At 40.2% G+C, this 18,480-nt stretch overlaps 1 protein-coding gene across 31 annotated transcripts in view; it reads left to right on the top strand.

Annotated features, from left to right (window-relative positions):
- Nucleotides 1-770: 770 nt before the first annotated feature.
- NACA (nascent polypeptide associated complex subunit alpha) overlaps nucleotides 771-18,480 on the top strand; it is a 22,685-nt gene continuing 4,975 nt past the window's right edge. Inside the window, exons 1-35 of one of the 31 annotated variants that reach the window (XM_072408024.1) lie at nucleotides 771-908; nucleotides 3,089-3,160; nucleotides 3,987-4,142; nucleotides 5,224-5,280; nucleotides 6,295-6,345; nucleotides 6,458-6,499; nucleotides 6,626-6,676; nucleotides 6,791-6,841; nucleotides 6,968-7,009; nucleotides 7,134-7,184; nucleotides 7,306-7,347; nucleotides 7,474-7,515; nucleotides 7,641-7,691; nucleotides 7,816-7,857; nucleotides 7,982-8,032; nucleotides 8,147-8,197; nucleotides 8,323-8,364; nucleotides 8,486-8,536; nucleotides 8,660-8,701; nucleotides 8,823-8,873; nucleotides 8,996-9,046; nucleotides 9,160-9,210; nucleotides 9,813-9,863; nucleotides 9,983-10,027; nucleotides 10,150-10,200; nucleotides 10,324-10,374; nucleotides 10,802-10,852; nucleotides 10,979-11,029; nucleotides 11,233-11,283; nucleotides 11,711-11,776; nucleotides 11,867-11,932; nucleotides 12,661-12,711; nucleotides 14,314-14,379; nucleotides 14,773-14,832; nucleotides 15,319-15,354. In XM_072408024.1, coding sequence (XP_072264125.1) covers nucleotides 3,091-3,160; nucleotides 3,987-4,142; nucleotides 5,224-5,280; nucleotides 6,295-6,345; nucleotides 6,458-6,499; nucleotides 6,626-6,676; nucleotides 6,791-6,841; nucleotides 6,968-7,009; nucleotides 7,134-7,184; nucleotides 7,306-7,347; nucleotides 7,474-7,515; nucleotides 7,641-7,691; nucleotides 7,816-7,857; nucleotides 7,982-8,032; nucleotides 8,147-8,197; nucleotides 8,323-8,364; nucleotides 8,486-8,536; nucleotides 8,660-8,701; nucleotides 8,823-8,873; nucleotides 8,996-9,046; nucleotides 9,160-9,210; nucleotides 9,813-9,863; nucleotides 9,983-10,027; nucleotides 10,150-10,200; nucleotides 10,324-10,374; nucleotides 10,802-10,852; nucleotides 10,979-11,029; nucleotides 11,233-11,283; nucleotides 11,711-11,776; nucleotides 11,867-11,932; nucleotides 12,661-12,711; nucleotides 14,314-14,379; nucleotides 14,773-14,832; nucleotides 15,319-15,354 — 1,834 coding nt within the window. In that variant the 5' untranslated portion in view covers nucleotides 771-908; nucleotides 3,089-3,090. The remainder of the gene's footprint in view (nucleotides 909-3,088; nucleotides 3,161-3,986; nucleotides 4,143-5,223; nucleotides 5,281-6,294; nucleotides 6,346-6,457; nucleotides 6,500-6,625; nucleotides 6,677-6,790; nucleotides 6,842-6,967; nucleotides 7,010-7,133; nucleotides 7,185-7,305; nucleotides 7,348-7,473; nucleotides 7,516-7,640; nucleotides 7,692-7,815; nucleotides 7,858-7,981; nucleotides 8,033-8,146; nucleotides 8,198-8,322; nucleotides 8,365-8,485; nucleotides 8,537-8,659; nucleotides 8,702-8,822; nucleotides 8,874-8,995; nucleotides 9,047-9,159; nucleotides 9,211-9,812; nucleotides 9,864-9,982; nucleotides 10,028-10,149; nucleotides 10,201-10,323; nucleotides 10,375-10,801; nucleotides 10,853-10,978; nucleotides 11,030-11,232; nucleotides 11,284-11,710; nucleotides 11,777-11,866; nucleotides 11,933-12,660; nucleotides 12,712-14,313; nucleotides 14,380-14,772; nucleotides 14,833-15,318; nucleotides 15,355-18,480) is intronic. The other 30 variants (XM_072408069.1, XM_072408041.1, XM_072408032.1 and 27 more) reach the window with 30 other exon arrangements.

An 18,480-nucleotide genomic window follows, 5' to 3' on the forward strand; every position in this document is an offset into this window, starting at 1 on the left:
GCCCAGCTCCCTTGCTCACTAACCATACACCATGCATATGCCTGGATCCCTTGCTGGCTAGCCTGGCCTGTCTTTGTAGCAGACTTTCTTGCCGTTTGTCCCAATCCCAAAGAATGCAGCACCTGTCCTTCTTGCTGGTTTAGCTTAGACCCTCCAGTTCCATCTGTCTCCTTTTGCTAGCTGAGGCTGTAATGATCTGACCGGGATTGAATCCGGTCAGAGCAGTTGGGAAATATGATGGCCGTATTGACTGAGCCCTACTATACTTGTCAATGACAGATGTTGTAATGTCCAATTGCTAAAATTCTGGCAGAAAGGTCAGATTCGCTTTCGCTTTAATCAGAGAATTGGGGGGGGGCAGAGATTTCTGCACTGCATGGATCACTTCTGTCTGTGTGTCCTATTATCCCATTGCAAATTTTAGCATCTGCTCTTTCTGATCTGCACCTTTTTTGCTTTTTTTATTAACCATTCTCGCATCCAAATCAAGGAAATAAAAATATACATGCATCTTCTATGTTTGCTAGCATTCATGCCTATGTTTCAGGGACAGTACACTGAATTTGCAATGTGAATTTTACCGTGCTCACATCCTTTTCCACTTACTAGGATGCTGAATTTCCTGAATATGTTAGAAGTATAAATAGATACTTTTTTATTAGAAAAGTAAATGTTATATAAGTATATATAGATACTGGCTCACTCAGCCCTATTGATAAATCTCCAGTGAAGGACGAGGACAGCTGCAGCTTTGTCCAAATATAGACCAGAGCACGTGCTCCTAAAAGCAGGTGGAACCTCCGGCAGCTGCACACCCGGAAGGAATCCCCTCCTGCACTGCACATCCCGGAAACAGTCGGAGCTGAGCGTTCTTTCTTCAGCCATCTTGGATCTGAACTCCTCACACAGTAAGTGTCTCTTTTGTTAATCCGTTTTCATCTCGAGTTTTAAGAAAGTAAATAAACTCCGGGCGACCATATAAGATTAGAGAAGAGAGCGAGGTGTGGAATGGTGGTCGTATGTTTGCAGTGCGGGGTTTGGTTGGGGGGGAGAGGGATGAGGCCGGTGCCGGGAAGTTTCATGGAGAGTGGAGGTGGAGCGGCGGCTCCCATGTATCGTGTGTGCGCTGTGTGCAAGCCGCTGGGCCTCGTCCGCTCCTTGTAGTAAAGGTGAAACAAGGGCTCACTCCTCGGGGATGCAGCCTTTCCTCCCCGGCCTGTCATGTGTTTTGTTCGGGCCCAGCACAGTACCATGGCCAGTGCCGGTCAGAGGAGACAGCCCGGGTGCCAGGCCATGTGTCGGCCTTGTATGGCTGCCATCACCTGGGGATTGTAATCACGAGTTTCAGTGAAATATGAGATGTGACTACTATAACATTTGTCCCATGGTATGGGGGTGTAGTAGTGTGTTGTCTGTGGTGATGTTATGGAGATCAGAGGCTGAATATGAGGAGGCTGGGCTCACTATAAAGTTTCATCTCACAGCTAATTTAAAGCTTTTTTTACTTCCTATATTCATATAATAATAATGTGCCCTCAATGTAGGCTATGAATGCCCCTTCATCAGGCCCTGCAGGGTCAGTGTGCTCAGATGCCCCCTAACCTATGTGTGTGTGGTTTAGAAGCCTAAGGGGCACATCCGGTCCACACAACTTTTAAAGGTTGCTAAGTGCTAAACATGACCTGGTGATCTTGCCATGGTTAGCTAACAACTAATTGTGCTGTGCTACAGACATTTTGTGTTTGTGTGTTATGGAGGAGACAAGCAGGGGGTGATCTGTAGGTCTCTCCTGAAAGTAACAACAATTCTGAGCAGTCACCCTTGGACACAAATTGTTACTTCCAGGTGAATATTAAAAAGGAACTAAACTCAAAAGGGCCCAAAACAAGAAAAAAAAAAAACACCTGCACTGCAATTGATCGGTCAGGAAGATTCTTCTATCCAGTCCTGCGTCGTCCCGGGATCCGTGTCCGTGCCGGATGGCACCATCTTTGCCTCTTCTTCCTGGCATTTCTTCCTACGTCACCTGACACAGGCGCTGACGTAGTTTGGATAAAAAACTTTACAATCTTAGTGTGAGGTCAGCAAATTTTTCTCTTCATGAAAAGGCTCCTTCGCATGCATGAGATGCTCGGGCATGCGTAGAAGGAGCACCCAAGAGCCTCCTGGGAATGCGTGACATGGGTATTCGTGGAGGCTTTCATTCATTAGGCGATTGAGAATTAAGGGGTGTTGCTGCACCCTTTTTTAAAGAAAAAAAAGGGTGTTGCACTTAAAAAAATGTTTTACCTTACATAAAATGGTTGTCTACCCTTTTATTTAAAGTGACATTTTGAGTTTAGGTACGCTTTAAGATGGGGGATTGTATCCCATGCTAAGCTGATATAATACATTTTTGTTTAGTTACACTTTAGCATTGTGGCCATTACTTTAAGGAACCATTTGTTTTGGAAAGGTGGAGGATGATCACTCTGACATAGGTTGTGGTTCTGTTTCACCCACTTTTGGGTTTTCACTCCTCCTGTTGCATTCTTTGTTTAAAATTTAATGAAAGCTCCAACAGATAGTGGGAGCCCCTTGTAGTATCCTCATCGGCTGTACATACATGTTTGGTGAGATTACAGTTGTGAAATGTTGATTAACTCCTTAATGCAGAAATGCTCAGCCAGGGTTCCTCCAGGAGTTGCTAGGGTTTATGTGAGCATCTTTAAGGGTGACCTTCCCACTGACCAAACTAATATGCTGTGAGCTGTGTATAAAAGTAATCATAGCAGGAGTTCCCAAAGATCTGAGCGTTATTTCAAGGGTTCTCCCATGTTAAAAAGAAAAAGTTGAGAAAGGTTGTCCTAATGCAAGGGAAGGGAAGTAGACACAAACCAGTCCGTCCAGTCTTGGCGCTTGTACGTTGTATAATGTATTCCCACTGATTAATGTCTGGCACATGTTTCAGCCCTTTACATAGTTTATCTGAAACCAGCACAAAGATATCTCTAAAACTTGATGCTTTGGAAATGGATTATTTTTGGCTTTAGATTTCACGTATTGCATACAGAAACTAAATAGCATGACTGTTTTTGTCTTCTCTCAGAAATGCCTGGTGAAGCCACAGAAACTGTCCCAGTTGCGGAACAAGAACTCCACCAGCCACAAGCTGAATCGGGTAAGTTCCTGAGTGTACTTCCAAGTCCCTTTGCATTTCCCTGGGCTCATTCTTCAATAATCCACTCCTACAAACAAAATCTAATGTCCTCCTCATTTGCATTCACCAAGAAGACAAAAATTTGGGTTAATTTCCATGCTTGTCTCCATACACATGGAATAAATGAAAAGGAGTGGTACTGATGAATGATGGTAATTTGCTGGATTTGTTTCCACATGAACGCTTTAACACTTTAATGCTTCATTCACACCGGTCTTCCGTTTTGAGTTGTGGTTTTTCACTCTCACTGAGCAACTTGACTTCTCTGTGGCGTGGCTTCCGTGTACTCTGTGCTCAGTAGGTGCCTTGTGAGCAAATAACGCCTGGCGTTGGAAGGATTAATATTTCCAATTATTACCCCAATTGTTAGTCCTAACATAAAACAAATAACCCAGTAGTACTGTTGAGGTGTGTGAAGACATTAACATAGTTGTTGATTAGGCTGTGAGTCACTCACCACACAGAGGTAGTTGTGAAATTATTCCTATATTATAGTATTTCAGTGTTCTACTTCCTGATATTAACTTTTTTTGTTGAATTCTTGAGGAATACGTGTTTCACTTTGGACCACTTTTATATATTCATAGGTCAGTCTGAAATGAATTTCACAGTAAAACAGCTAGTGCTCATCCGTTCATTAACTTTAGTGTACTTTCTTCTAGCACACGCTTTTAAATGCTTGCTGGTTTTGGTTCTCACTTAACTTTAAGGGCTTGTGTGTGTTTGCAAGCATGTGGTTATGTGAGCAATCTGTGGTCATTTTATTTACATGCTGCTGATATTACAGCAACTACTCCCTCAACTTCTGGGGAGAATACTTCTGCTGCTGCAACCACAGAAGTGGCAGTAGCAGCTGTGGAGACAGTCACCCAGAGTCCCGAGATGGCTAGTGAGGCGTCTCAGACGGCAACAGCACTGGCTGCAGCAGCCGTGACACCTCCAGGTAGGTTCTCACTACAAATCACAATGGATGGATACATTTTAAGGAGTTTTAGACCTGCTCCAATAAATATGGGAGATGGTAGTGTAGAGGTGTGTATAATAATATATATATTCTGCACCATACATTCCTCACAACAGGTAGCTTAAGCCAAATGTTAAACTATTGTAACCTTAGTCATTATTCTGTTTCTGGTGAGGATATATTAATTATTACATAACTGGCTGATATTTGCAGTCTAATATTTTACCCCTTGTGCAAGAGCCCTGATTATATTTTGTTATGGTCTAGGTATGTTTTCACTTCCTCCTAAAATAACTCAAAATTAAATGTGATTTTAGTTTTTGCCTACAGTAAAAAGCACTTTTACTTGCTTCATCTCTCCTCCCTCATCTCTCCTTACTTTGATGCCCTAGTTTGTGGGTAGGCCCCTGGTGTCTTCCCTTGCAATGCAGGACTGCTGGTCCTGCATTGTATAATAAATGACATGGGAGCCTGTGACTTAGAAAAGGGATCAGTCACATGAGAGAATGAAGCCTGCAGGGATACAAGGGTTAAGAGTCCTTTTTAAGTCTTTTGACCCCAAGCAAACAAAAAATTACAAACTTTTTTCCCCTAAGTTTAGAATGCAGGATGTTTGTCTTTTCCTAAACTGCAATATAGTACAATAGTCTTGTATTCTCTTTATTGGCTTCATAAAAATGAGTATTGTACTCATAATGTAAATTGGCATCATGAACACGAACTCCACCCGTGCCTGCTAATCTGTTTTGTGGGAAAGTGCTGAGTTAGTACTTTCATTGAAGTAGCTTATTCATTGCACGGTCTGCTGAATCCTACTTTGTGACTGGTTTTACACTCACTGGTTTTTTTTTCTACTTTAATGTGTGTCAAATAATTGTAGTCCATACATTACAAACAAGTTCAACACACGTCAGTAAGGAATATTACTAAAACACTTTCATGTCAGTTGTATGTCAATTGTTATAAGTGAAGACATTGTATATATAGTGCTGTCCGGTCATAAATTCCTATTCTCAAAGAATTATGCCTTCTTGGTTCACATTGCTATATTACTGTTCAGCTCCGGAGACCCCTCCTTCTGATGCCCCAACAACAGCTGTAGAAACTCACCCTGCAGGTATGACGCCTGAAATATTCCTGCATCACTAACTGTGTGGTGTGCAATTTGGCACTAACATACTGTACGGCGAAAGTTGGCTTTTAGTACTAGAGCTGAATGTGACACTTTTTTTTATTTTTTGCTGCATGTACTTTTGAAGCAGGGCGGTGGGGGGGTTGGGGGTTGCAATAATATAACCAATTCTCACATATCTCGGAACTGGTAACAAAAGACTTTTTAATAATTTTAACGTTCAAATCTATGTTTAGGTGTATTCTACACTGGTGCGGGGACAGAGTGGAGCACAAAATTTAAGACAGAGGAGGAGGGGACCTCACCAAAAAAAAGTGATTGATCCACTTTAATTAGCTCTCCTTCCTAGTGACTTTTTTGTTTTGGTCCACTTTAACCTTCCTAAAGGGACACTGTTAGGCTAAACATATGAAGAAGCCAATACTCCCTCCATTACATAGGATTTAAATTATCCAAAATTTGTTGGTATATCCTAATCTCCCTAGTGGTTTCTATTGCACCCCATTCCCCAACCACCCCTGGTGGGTGTAACACTAATGAGCTAGCAGCCTGGTGGTGGGGAGATGTAGGCATCTTACACCTTTAAAGGGTTGGATACTACGGAATCTACTGGTGCCTGTAACTGCAAGAAACAAAAAAGGAAAGAAAGAAGAAAAAAAAATGTTGATGCCACTTTTGGTTGAACAAAATTAGAAATACTTTATGGCCAATTAGGTTTAATGAATTGGCAAAGATCAATCCATGTCAGTCAAGCTATATAAATCTCCAAGTATTGATCATGTGTAGTATAGACATGCTGATGTAGTAAACCGAGTGTTTTTTTGTTAAAGCTCCTATAGCAGAAGTCCCAGCCACCAATGTTGGTGTTGTTAAAGCACCAGGTATTGATTGATTTTCACAGGTTATATTAAACTAATTTGAGTTTTTTTCACTAATTTGTTGAACTGTAGATGCCATTGTACATTAGATTAAGGTGAATGGTTCTAATTATTTGTTTAGCGCCAAAGCAAGAGGTTGTGCCCACCACTGTTGCAGTTACAGCAGCTCCAGGTATTTGTTGCATGGATGCGTAACGTTGGTTTAATCCAGATGGGTTACCATTGTGTTGTGGCATTGACATAATTGTATAATGCAGTAAAGTAAGTTTTCTTCTCATGTTTAGCACCAAAGCAAGAGGCTGTTCCCATCCCAGTTGCAGCTCCAGGTATTGGTTGCATGATTGCCTTCTGTTTATTTTAGCACACTTACATGAGTAGGCCACCACCATTGTGTTGTGGCATAGATTAAATTGTATGATGGGGTAAAGTAGGTTTTCATCATTTTTGTTTAGCACCAAAGCAATATGCTGTGCCCACCACTATTGCAGTTACAGCATCTCCAGGTATTGGTTGCATCCTGTTGGTTTCAACACATTAATCTGAGTGGCTTACCGCCATTGTGTTGTGGCATGGACCTAATTGTAAGATATGATAAAGCTTTCTTCATTTCTGTTTAGCATCAAAGCAAGAGGCTGTGCCCACCCCTGTTGCAGTTACAGCAGCTCCAGGTATTGGTTGCATGGTTGCCTCCTGTTTATTTTGGCACACTAATCTGAATGGGCTTCCACCATTGAGTTGTGGCATAGATTAAATTGTATGATGTGGTAAAGTACATTTTCTTAATTTTTGTTTAGCACCAAAGCAAGAGACTGTGACCACCCCTGTTGCAGCTGCAGGTATTGTTTGCATGGTTGCCTTCTGTTTATTTTGGCACTTATTTGAATGGGCTACCACCATTGTGTTGTGGCATAGAATAAGTTGTATGATGTTGTAAAGTACGTTTTCTTCATTTTTGTTCAGCACCAAAGCAAGAGGTTGTGCCCACCACTGTTGAAGTTACAGCAGCTCCAGGTATTGGTTGCATGGCTGCCTTCTGTTGGTTTCAACACATTAGTCAAAGTGGCTTACTGTCATTGTATTGTGGCATAGATTAAATTGTATGACGTGGTAAAGTAAGTTTTCTTATGTCTAGCACCAAAGCAAGAGGCTATGCCCGCCACTGTTGCAGCTCCAGGTATTGGTTGCATGGTTGCCTCCTGTTTTTTTTGGTACACTAATCTGAGTCGGCTTCCACCATTGTGTTGTGGCATAGATTAAATTGTATGATGTGGTAAAGTAGGTTTTCTTCATTTTTGTTTAGCACCAAAGCAAGAGACTGTGACCACCCCTGTTGCAGCTGCAGGTATTGTTTGCATGGTTGCCTTCTGTTTTTTTTTGGCACTTATTTGAATGGGCTACCACCATTGTGTTGTGGCATAGAATAAGTTGTATGGTGTTGTAAAGTAGGTTTTCTTCATTTTTGTCTAGCACCAAAGCAAGAGGTTGTGCCCACCACTGTTGCAGTTACAGCAGCTCCAGGTATTGGTTGCATGGTTGCCTCCTGTTTATTTTGGCACACTAATCTGAGTGGGTTACCACCATTGTGTTGTGGCATAGACTTAATTGTATGAAGTGGTAAAGTAAGTTTTCTTCTTATGTTTAGCACCAAAGCAAGAGGCTGTGCCCATCCCCGTTGTAGCTGCAGGTATTGGTTGCATGGTTGCCTTCTGTTTATTTTGGCACTTATTTGAATGGGCTTTAACCATTGTCTTGTGGCATAGATTAAATTGTGTGATGTGGTAAAGTGGGTTTTCTTCATTTTTGTTTAGAACCAAAGCAAGATGCTGTGCCCACCACTATTGCAGTTACAGCATCTCCAGGTATTGGTTGCATCCTGTTGGTTTCAACACATTAATCTGAGTGGCTTACCGCCATTGTGTTGTGGCATGGACCTAATTGTACGATATGAAAAAGTTTTCTTCATTTCTGTTTAGCATCAAAGCAAGAGGCTGTGCCCACCCCTGTTGCAGTTACAGCAGCTCCAGGTATTAGTTGCATGGTTGCCTCCTGGTTATTTTGGCACACTAATCTGAGTGGGCTTCCACCGTTGTGTTGTGGCATAGATTAAATTGAATGTTGTGGTAAAGTAGGTTTCCTAATTTTTGTTTAGCACCAAAACAAGAGACTGTGACCACCCCTGTTGCAGCTGCAGGTATTGTTTGCATGGTTGCCTTCTGTTTATTTTGACACTTTTTTGAATGGGCTACCACCATTGTGTTGTGGCATAGAATAAGATGTATGATGTTGTAAAGTAAGTTTTCATTTTTGTCTAGCACCAAAGCAAGAGGTTGTGCCCACCGCTGTTGCAGTTACAGCAGCTGCAGGTATTGGTTGCATGGCTGCTTCTGTTGGTTTCAACACATTAATCATAATGGCTTACCGTCATTGTGTTGTGGCATAGATTAAATTGTATGAAGTGGTAAAGTAAGTTTTCCTCTTGTATCTAGCACCAAAGCAAGATGATGTGCCCACCACTGTTGCAGCTCCAGGTATCGGTTGCATGGTTGCCTCCTGTTTATTTTGGCACACTAATCTGAGCGGGTTACTGCCATTGTGTTGTGGCATTAATTGTACAATATGGTAAAGTTTTCTTCATTTTTTTTTTTTTAGCACCAAAGCAGGATGTTGTGCCCACCGCTGTTGCAGTTACAGCAGCTGCAGGTATTGGTTGCATGGTTGCCTTCTGTTTATTTTGGCACACTTATTTGAGTGGGCTACCACTATTGTGTTGTGGCATAGACTTATTTGTCATGGTAAAACAAGTTTTATTCATTTTTGTTTAGCACCAAAGCAAGAGGCTGTGCCCACCAGTGTTGCAGTTACAGCAGCTGCAGGTATTTGGTTGCATGGTTGCCTCCTATTTTAAGCACACTTATCAGTGTTGTCTTTCACCATTACGTGCTGTAGTTAGGATATAAATTAAGTGAATTATCCTATTTTTGCGTAGCACCAAAGAAAGGGGCCCCTGCTACCAATGTTGCTGTTACCAAAGTTCCAGGTATTGCATGATGTATTTTACAGGCTTCAGTTTCATAACAATTTTTTTTAAATGTAGACTTAAAAGAGGAAGCTGTCTACCCTTTTATGTAAAGTGAAAATTCTGATTTTATGTATGCTTTAAGCTGTGTATAGACTTAACAACATTAGTGATATTTTCCAGCCACAGGAAGAATGAGCTCTGTGCAAACAGTGTGTGCATACAGTTTGTATGGATGGCTCCGTGCTTTATCCTCCCCATTCAGGGACAGCAGTCATTTCTGTCAGTCATTTACTGATCCGACAAGATCATCAGTAATGTTGCCTTTACTAATTGCCCCAGATATCGCATTACTTTATCTCACTGGCTTCAGCAGACTGATCTGAACTATTATTCACACCAATGAAGTTTAGACATAATTGAGTGAATTAGTGATATGAGACATTTTTTTTGTTTAGCACCAAAGACTGAGGCCCCAGCTAGCATCATTCATTGCCCCTGCTATGGGCATTAAATGCATGTCTCCCTCTGGTTTTATCAAGTTAGTTTATATTTTTGCATTTCTTTTGTAGTGTAGACAAAGTGTAATATGCAGTGGAGTAAGTGGTCTTTTTTTTGTTTAGCTCCCAAAAAAAAGACCCCGGCCACCAATGTTGCAGTAACTGAAGCTCCAGGTAATAATTGTGTTACTGACTGGTTTCAGCAAACTATTTTGAGTTGGCTTTCATTGTTGTTTCATTGTGTAGACATAATTTTGTCACGCAGTTTGGTAAGTGGTCTATTTTTTGTTTAGCTCCAAAGAAAGAGGTCCCAGCCACCAATGTTGCAGTTATTGAAGGTATTGATTGCATGGATATCTCCTACAGGTTGCGCAGACTTATTGAGCTGCTGTTCACTGATATACCTTTTAGTGTAGAACTATTTGAAAGATGTAGATACATTGTATTTTTCTTTTTTTAGCACCAAAGAAAGAGGCCCCAGCAGCTAATGCTACAGTCACTGACACTCCAGGTATTGCATGGTTGTTTCCCACTGGTTTGGGCAGATTAATTTGAGTTACAATTCATCCTGTTGTGTTGTATTATTGGCATACCTGTATAATGCCGTAATACAAGTGCCCTTCTCTTCATTTAGCTCCAAAGACAGTTTCCCCAGCAACCAATGTTGCAATTACTGAAGTTCCAGGTAATGATTGTATAGATATCTCACACTGGTGTCAGCAGACCAGTTTTAGTTATTTTGAGTAGTGTAAAAGTAATTGTATAATAGTTCTTATTTTGTTTGGCACAAAAGAGCGCTCATTCTCCAAGATTTGATTTACTGAAACTCTATTATTGCATGATTGTCTCCCACTACTGGTTTTAGCAAACTAATCTGAGTTGGCTTTTTTTATATGATCTAAAGTAAGCATCATTTTATAATGCACTGCAGTAAGTGCTCTTATTTTTGTTTAGCTTCAAAGAAAGAGGTTGCACCCATCAATGTTGCCATTTCTCAAAGTATTGGTTGCATGGATTTCTGAACTGTTTAAGAAGTTTAATTTGAGTTGCTGTTTACTGTGTGATAAAGTTGTAATTCATTGAGGCAGTAGAGTAAATGCTCTTTCTTTTAGCTCCAAAGAAAGAGGCCCCAGCCACCAATGTTGCAAGAGCTGAAGCTTCAGGTATTGGTTGCATGGTTGTCTCCCATTGGTTTCAGCACGCTAATTTGAGTGAGCTTTCATTATTGTGTTGTGGCATAGACCTAATTGTATAATGTGGTGCAGTAAGTGTTCTTTATTTTTGTCTAGCACCAAAGCAAGAGGCTGTACCCACCACCATTGCAGTTAATGAAACTCCAGGTATTGATTGCATGGTTGCCTCCAATTTACACTAATCTGAGTGGCCTTCTACTATCACGTGATGTGTTATAGATCTAATTGTACCGTAGCGTAAGCATTCTTCATTTTCAGTATACTAATTTGGTTTAGGTTTCATCCTAATGTGCTGTTTTATGGGCGTATTTGTATGATGTGGTAGAATAAGTGGTTATATTTTTGTTTAGCTCCAAGGACAGAGGCCCCGTCCATCACTGCTGCAGTTACTGAAGCCCCAGGTATTGATTGCACACTTGTCACTTATTAGTGATCTTTCACTTGAGTTTAGACTGCATTTATTTCACTTGCCTTTTAGGTGTATTTTGCATTGTAGGTGCACTGTACAGTTTAACATGCGCTAATCTGACCTGAGTTTTGCAAAATTCCATTTAATTTTTTTTTAACATAGTTACTGGTTAATGGATACATGTCATGAGTAATATTTGTAATGTCATTCCTGAATTTATGTCCTGTAAGTGCTGGTTTCTTGTCTGTCATACCAATCCTCTGCTAAGGGTTTTGATTTGGCAATTTCAGGAGAAGGTCAGTTGCCTGCATGTCTTGTCCATCGTGTAATTTAAACTTGGCCAAGTCCACTTTGTTTGCACATTAGGCATACAGTATATTTATAAAGTCTTTAATTAAAGGGAAATTTCTTTCATGTAGACTCTCAAACTAAGCCGCTACCTCCAAATGTCCCTCAAGGTCCTGTTGCTACCTCCAAAGCTCAAGGTATGGAGAACATTACCAGCCTTGCTTTTTATTTTTTTGTTTAACAGACTTTTATTAGATTTATCAATACAAATATCTGTACTTGTTTAGCTCGAAAGAAGAAACCTTTACCTGTTGATGCTACTAAACCTAATATTGTAAAAACCAAAGCCTCAGGTATTGTGACTGCCTGACCTTTGCAGTTCTTGGCATAGTGGTAGCAGTTTTCACAACATTTAATTTTGAACTTGAATGATAAATGTAGTTATGTTAACTTCATGCCAAATTTTCATTTTCAGTAATATTTCTGTAACCCGAAAACCTTCTGCAGCATTAATTGACAAATGTTTCAGCTTTCTATATTTGTTTCTTTTGGTTTTCCCTGCACTTTGAAAGACTTTTACAAAGAGTGTACATAATATCCTAAATATGTGCAGACATTGTCAAATTTTTCTTTGGGGGGGAAATTGTTCGTGAGAAGTACAGATTGCACCACTTGGCTCTTTGTAAATCTTCTCCATTGATTGGTTTTGCTTAGCTCCTAAGACTTCGGCCCTTTGCACTGCGGCGATTGCAGAACCCAAAGCTGCATGGCTGTGCTGTGGTCATCTTTTGCTGAACCAGTTCATTGGCTTAGTACTGATCGGTGTGTAGCTTTATGCACTTTACAGATTCAGTTTTACAGGTAATATGTTTAGGTTTGCTTTATTTCTTATGCAGCTAAAGGAAATCTTACAGTATATAAAAAATTCTATGTGTAGTACTTGCTCAACCTTGCTTGTGAGTATTTTGTACATGATGAGTGTATTGTACATGGCTGAATATTTATGGCAGTTGGTTAGGTGATATATTAGCATAAGCTGTTGTGTGACGATGTAGAATAAGTATTTTTGTCTTTTGTCTAGCACTTAAAACAGAGACCCCATCTGCCAATGTTCCGGTTACTGAAGCTCCAGGTATTACTTGCACAGCTCTCTCCTTTCACTAAAGCAATGGTACTACTGCATTTTTTTTATCTCTGCAGACACGGTTACCTGTTACTTTAATACTCACAAGCTGATGCATCTGTGCACTGCCTTCATTTACTCAACTAGAAAACAGACAAATATACATGGAAAATACATCCAATTATTATTATTAAACAGGATCTATATAGCCCCAACATATTACGCAGCGCTGTACAAAATAGCTGCTAACAAACGCTGTTCTCTAATGGAAGGTGTGCTGGGCACTGTTCATGTTTTACAGTTCACGTTTGTCTGTCCCGCAATACTTTCCCATTGGTAAAAACAGATATGTTGTGTGTGCACAAGGTCTTGGGAACCTTTTCATAAACTTTATCTCAAGAACCAGCTATAGAGAATGAGTTCATGCCTATTATTTGTATGTTGCTCAATTTTCAGCGTTATGATGATTTGAAAATTAAATTTTTTTAGTTCAGAATTTAGTCTCCTCCACCAGTACTCATGCCATGTTATTGTGACTCTCTACCTTGCATTTGTCATCCATATAGTGCCTTTTTCAGGCTGGAATGGTCTGCTTCCCATTGGAAATACCAGCTATCATGATGTTTGAGTTATGAAATATTTTCCAGATAAATTCAAGTTTTTAATCTGGGTCAGTGCCCACTGCCTATCAAAGAATGAAAATACTCACCCATTCGGACCAATGTTAACTTTTTTTTCCCCAAGCAATTTTAAGGGACAAATTTACTTAAAATTAATTTCCTATTAATTGCACTGCTTGTCCTGAACAGGCCTAAAAAATCATGTGTGGCTTAAAGTGGTGAGGGGTAATTAAATCAAACAAGCTGGTGAAGGAAAAGGAAAGCCAGGGGTAAAGGGTTGAAATTGTGTAAAGTTGCTTGTTTTATAGTGAAGCACATTCACCAGTTTCTGTCTTAAGCTTCTTGTTGCGCATTTGCTTTCCCACCTCTTCTGCACTAGCTGATAAAAATAAAGCTGATGATGTCATTTTTGAGGAAATTCCTGGCCTTTGTGTAGATGATTGATATATGGCTAAAACTATGGTCTGTTTAAAGCCGCGTACACACGTGCAATTCTTGTCGTTGGAAAGGATGTTTTACGATCCTTTCCAACGATAAGAACTGCACGATGCATGAACCAGTGCTGTACATACAGCAACGTTTTGCTCTATGGAGAGGGGAGGGGGAGAGCAACAGAGCGGCAGCCTGCTGCCCTCTCTCCCCCTTCCCTTACATTAGGATGGCTCGTCGTTCATTGTCCGTGGATCCGCCAGGACAGATCCACGGACCATGAATGATGCGGGCTGTACACACGCCAGATTCTTGCCCGATATAGGCCCTGAGACAATTATCAGGCGAGAAAAATTTGATGCGTGTACGTAGGCTGTAGGGTTTGTAAAATGCAGTATATTTACCAAGCAATATTCCCTTTTTTATGTATACTTTGCAGTATATAATATTTAGTTTAAACAAATTTAGCTAAGTGAAGTCTCTGAGCAAACAATTTATTTGCTTAAGGTTGTGTGCCTATTTATCTTCTGCCCCAACATTGAGCAAGGCTGTTTTTGTTTAGCTCCAAATAAAGTGCCCACTTCCCCTGAAGCGGTCTTAAAGCCCAATATTGGATCCAAAGCTCCAGGTATTTTGTATTCTGCATGGCTTTGCTGTGGCAATTTTAGCACCATGCCCACTTACAATAAAAAACACTTCAAAAATAGTTTCGCTAATGCTATTGGATTTGATTCTGTTTTGCTGCAGCTTCAAAAAAACAAGCCAGTGGAATTAAAACTGAAGTTATTGTTACAAAAGCTTGCTGTTAAAGTACTATGCAACCAATGCCAAAATTTGTACCAACCACCAGTTAAACATTGAATGTGTTTATTATTTTTTCAAGCTGATAAGTTATGGCTGTTTATCCAAAGCATGCATGTGATTTATAGAAAGACACTTGCTAGATCATTTTTTTTTAAAAAAAGCCAGTTAGGTATTCATGCAGAATTATTAGCCCCTCTTTTACCTTTCTTTACTTTAGCTGCAAAGAAGCAGCCATTTGCTGATACTAAAGTACCTGTTACTGACACAAGAGCTGCAGGTACATAAACTGTGACTTTTATATTTATTTCTGTTATTTGATAAGGTAATAAAAACTGCATCAGCAACAGGGAGAGCCATTTTATTTATTACAAAATGTAAATTCTTTTGTCTGCATGTTTCACTGCTGGCTGCTGCACCCATTTTTTTTTCTTAAATTCAGTGAGTGACTCACTGTGGCTATGCTATATGGGATCTATACCTTAATAATATTGGACCACAAACTGATTAACCTTTATCATACACGAGTCAAAAGCAGGTGTTTCCAAAAAGATAACACCAGTCTGTTTTACTATCCGTCACACTAGTCTTCATTGTGAGACTCCTGTATGTTCTGTTGCAGTTGTTTAAGGATTATATATTAGGTTTATATTCCTCTTTTACCAAATGTATTTGGGGTATAAACCCCCCAACTTCTTCCTTGGTGTTCATAAAAATCTTGCCTTTCAATCAGCTCCATTTTCTATTTCTTCTGTTGCTCTTGCAGAAACCAAAGTCCCAGTTTCTGATGTGCAGACTTCAGGTATCATCTGTGTAGCAAAGGGTTTTTTTTTTTTTTTTTTTTACTAACACACATTTTGTGCTGTGTGTTTTGTAAATGCTTTTTCACTTGGATTTTGGTTTAATTGGCATATTAGTGATGCTAGTGTGCTGCATGTTCTGTAGATAGTAGGTACTAATAGTGGTACAAGCTGATCTCTGCTCTCTTTAGTATGCAGTGAAGTAACAAATATCTGTTTATTTCAATATTTATATGTTAAATCAGATGGTATGGCCATGGAAGTGATTGACTGAAACAAGATACAAGCCCCTCGTGTCTGCAAGGCAAAACTTTAAGTCATTAGGACCATTTTTAATTTATGTAATATTTGTTACCCGTGTAAGTCAAACCTGTCTTCACCTTCACCTGGTTGTTAAAGTAGTACAGATGTTTCACAGAAAATTTAAAAAACTAAACTTTATTTTGTACCCTTACACGGCCTTGGTCAATATCAGCTTTGAATAGAACTTTGTAAATCTTCCAATGCAGAGTCTTAGTATTTTACAGTGGTTTCCATCAATACAATTTTTTTTATTGCTAAATTTTACATGATCCATAGGGGATCTAGGGAAATTTTAGTAAACAGCAAATACTTTCTTAATCGTGATATGCTTAAAGAGAAGAATGCTGAAATACAAAACATTCCCTTTTTCAGATGATTTCTGTAGGTTTTAATCAGGTTTAGAAGTCTTGTACATTTCTAGCTGGTGTGTAAAATGCCTTAAAAAAAAAAAAAAAAAAAAAAAAGGTATGCCAAATTGTAATAGTCCTAGAAAGGTAAATTTGCCTTCAACAAAGATCCTTTCAACTAATCTTACTCAAAAAGTTCACTTTTTAAATAAAACCCATCAACTGTATTTATTGTTTTTTTGACAATGTTTTGCATGGACACAATTAACTTTTCCTTCACAATTTTTCCCCTTCTTATGAATTTATTGTTGTGCTTTACTAACTTGCCTTTCTTTTTCACTGAATTTTAAAGCTGATGTAGTTAATAGTTCTATAGGCCAGCCTGAGGTGAAAAGTCTGTCTGCATTGCTTGCTTCTAACCTCATCCATCAGAAATGTGATGATTTGTGTGTAGCCTATGTAGTAGCTCCTTCTATCTCTTCCCAAGACACTGTAGTTGTTCCTCAAGAAACATCAGAGTTTGATGTAGTTTTGGTAGAGGATGTGCCAAAGTCTCATGAAAAAATATTTGCTAAACCAGTTCAAGGTTCGCCATGCAAACATTTAATTCTGAACACTGAAGATGTCCTGCCAACAGAAATCAGCAAAGGTCTTTTTGAAGATCCAGCTGATGATTTTCAGGTCAGCCCTGAAGGTGGTATCTACATGGAGTGTGCTGGAACAGAGGACGATACAAGCAAGGGTGATAGCATTAATACATGTGAATTGCTTTCTGATATATTAGATACATGCTTTGATACTCGACACTCTGATGTCATTGATGCGCCACCCACTCATGTACTTGATAGATCATCTGAGAGTTTAAGTCTACTAGAAGCCAACCCATTTGTGGTCACTTTAGGAGCTTCTCCTATAGAGGTAATGCTGGGAGCCAAATTTGAACCACTTCTTAATCAAGCATTTGAGTCTACATTTGAGGTACCTTCCCAAGTGGCTGATGACTTTGCAAATTCAGAGATGTTGTCTAAAGATGGTCTAATGGGGGCATTTAACATTAAAGCGGTTCCTATGGCAGAATCTTTTATTCCATTGGAAGAAAAAAATCCTGTAGATGAATCCATAGTACCATGTAAGGGTCAAATACCCAAGTCTATATGCCATGTGCCACCTCAAATGGTGTTTGATGTAGCCTTGGAGACTTTGGATGATCTGTGTGTAGGAACCTCTGAGAAGGCACCTCATGAAATGTATATAAAAGATTGTGGAGCTCAAATGCCAGCTTTAGAGTTGCAAGCTGCAAAAACCATTTTGCCAACCGAAGCTGAGAAAATAAATACAACAATTTCACAAATAACAGCAGATATTATTGAGCTGCAGCCTGTAGCTAATTCAGTCTCTCAGGAAATACTGCCTGTTCCAGATACTGTATATACAATGTTGGCAGAGCAAATGGAGGCACTTGTCAAATCCGAAGAACAAAGTGTTGAGGAAGCTGCTGCAGACATAGCTTACCATGCTCTGACCGAGGTGTCATCAAAGAAGACATCTGCTCCAGATTGTGAAATGGCAGCACAGACTTTAGGTTTAGAAGTCCACTTATGTACCATAAAGGAGTTTCTGGCTGTCGACTCCAAATATTCTACACCTCTAGTGCCAGAGGAGGCTTTGACTGCCAACACTGAAATTTTCTTGCCAGCCGAGTTGGTGACATTTACGGCTGACTCTGGACCTACTATGTGTACTGAGGAGAAAGTAATGACTACTGTGGTAACAGACAACAAAGGATTAGCTTCTGGCTTAGAAGTAGCCATGCCCAACAAGGAGGTGACTCCAGCTTATGTATTTGAAGCTCCTATTGCAATTAAGGAGAAGGGTATGGCTGCTGAATTTGAAGCTGCTGTTCCCACAGAGGAGGCTTTGGGTGTTGACTCTGAAGTCACTTTGGAGACCAAACAGGGGGCTCCAGCTGATGACTTTGAAACTACCATTCAGACCTTGCAGGAGACTCTGTCTGAGAAACCTGAGGCTTTCATGCTGACCACAGAAGAGGCTCTTGCCAACGAATCTGAAGCTGCTGGGCCAAAAACAGAAGAGGTTTCAGCTGATGAATTTGAAGCTGTTTTGCTGACAGATAAGGAGGCTTTGGCTAATAAATGTGAAGATGCCTTGCCAACCACAGAAGAAGTTCAGACTGATGAAACTGACGCTGCCTTTCTGAACAAGAAAGACTTGCCTGAAAATACCTTGCTGACCACTGAGCAAGCTCTGGCTGAAGCTGAATCTACAGTGCCAACCACCGAGGAGGCTCCGGCTGAAGATGCAGAATCTGCCGACCCCACCACGGAGGAGGCTCCGGCTGAAGATGCAGAATCTGCCGTGCCCACCACCGAAGAGGCTCCGGCTGAAGATGCAGAATCTGCCGTGCCCACCACCGAAGAGGCTCCGGCTGAAGATGCAGAATCTGCCGTGCCCACCACC

Source organism: Pyxicephalus adspersus, chromosome 1 (genome assembly GCF_032062135.1).
Source record: "Pyxicephalus adspersus chromosome 1, UCB_Pads_2.0, whole genome shotgun sequence".
Classification (NCBI taxonomy): domain Eukaryota; kingdom Metazoa; phylum Chordata; class Amphibia; order Anura; family Pyxicephalidae; genus Pyxicephalus; species Pyxicephalus adspersus.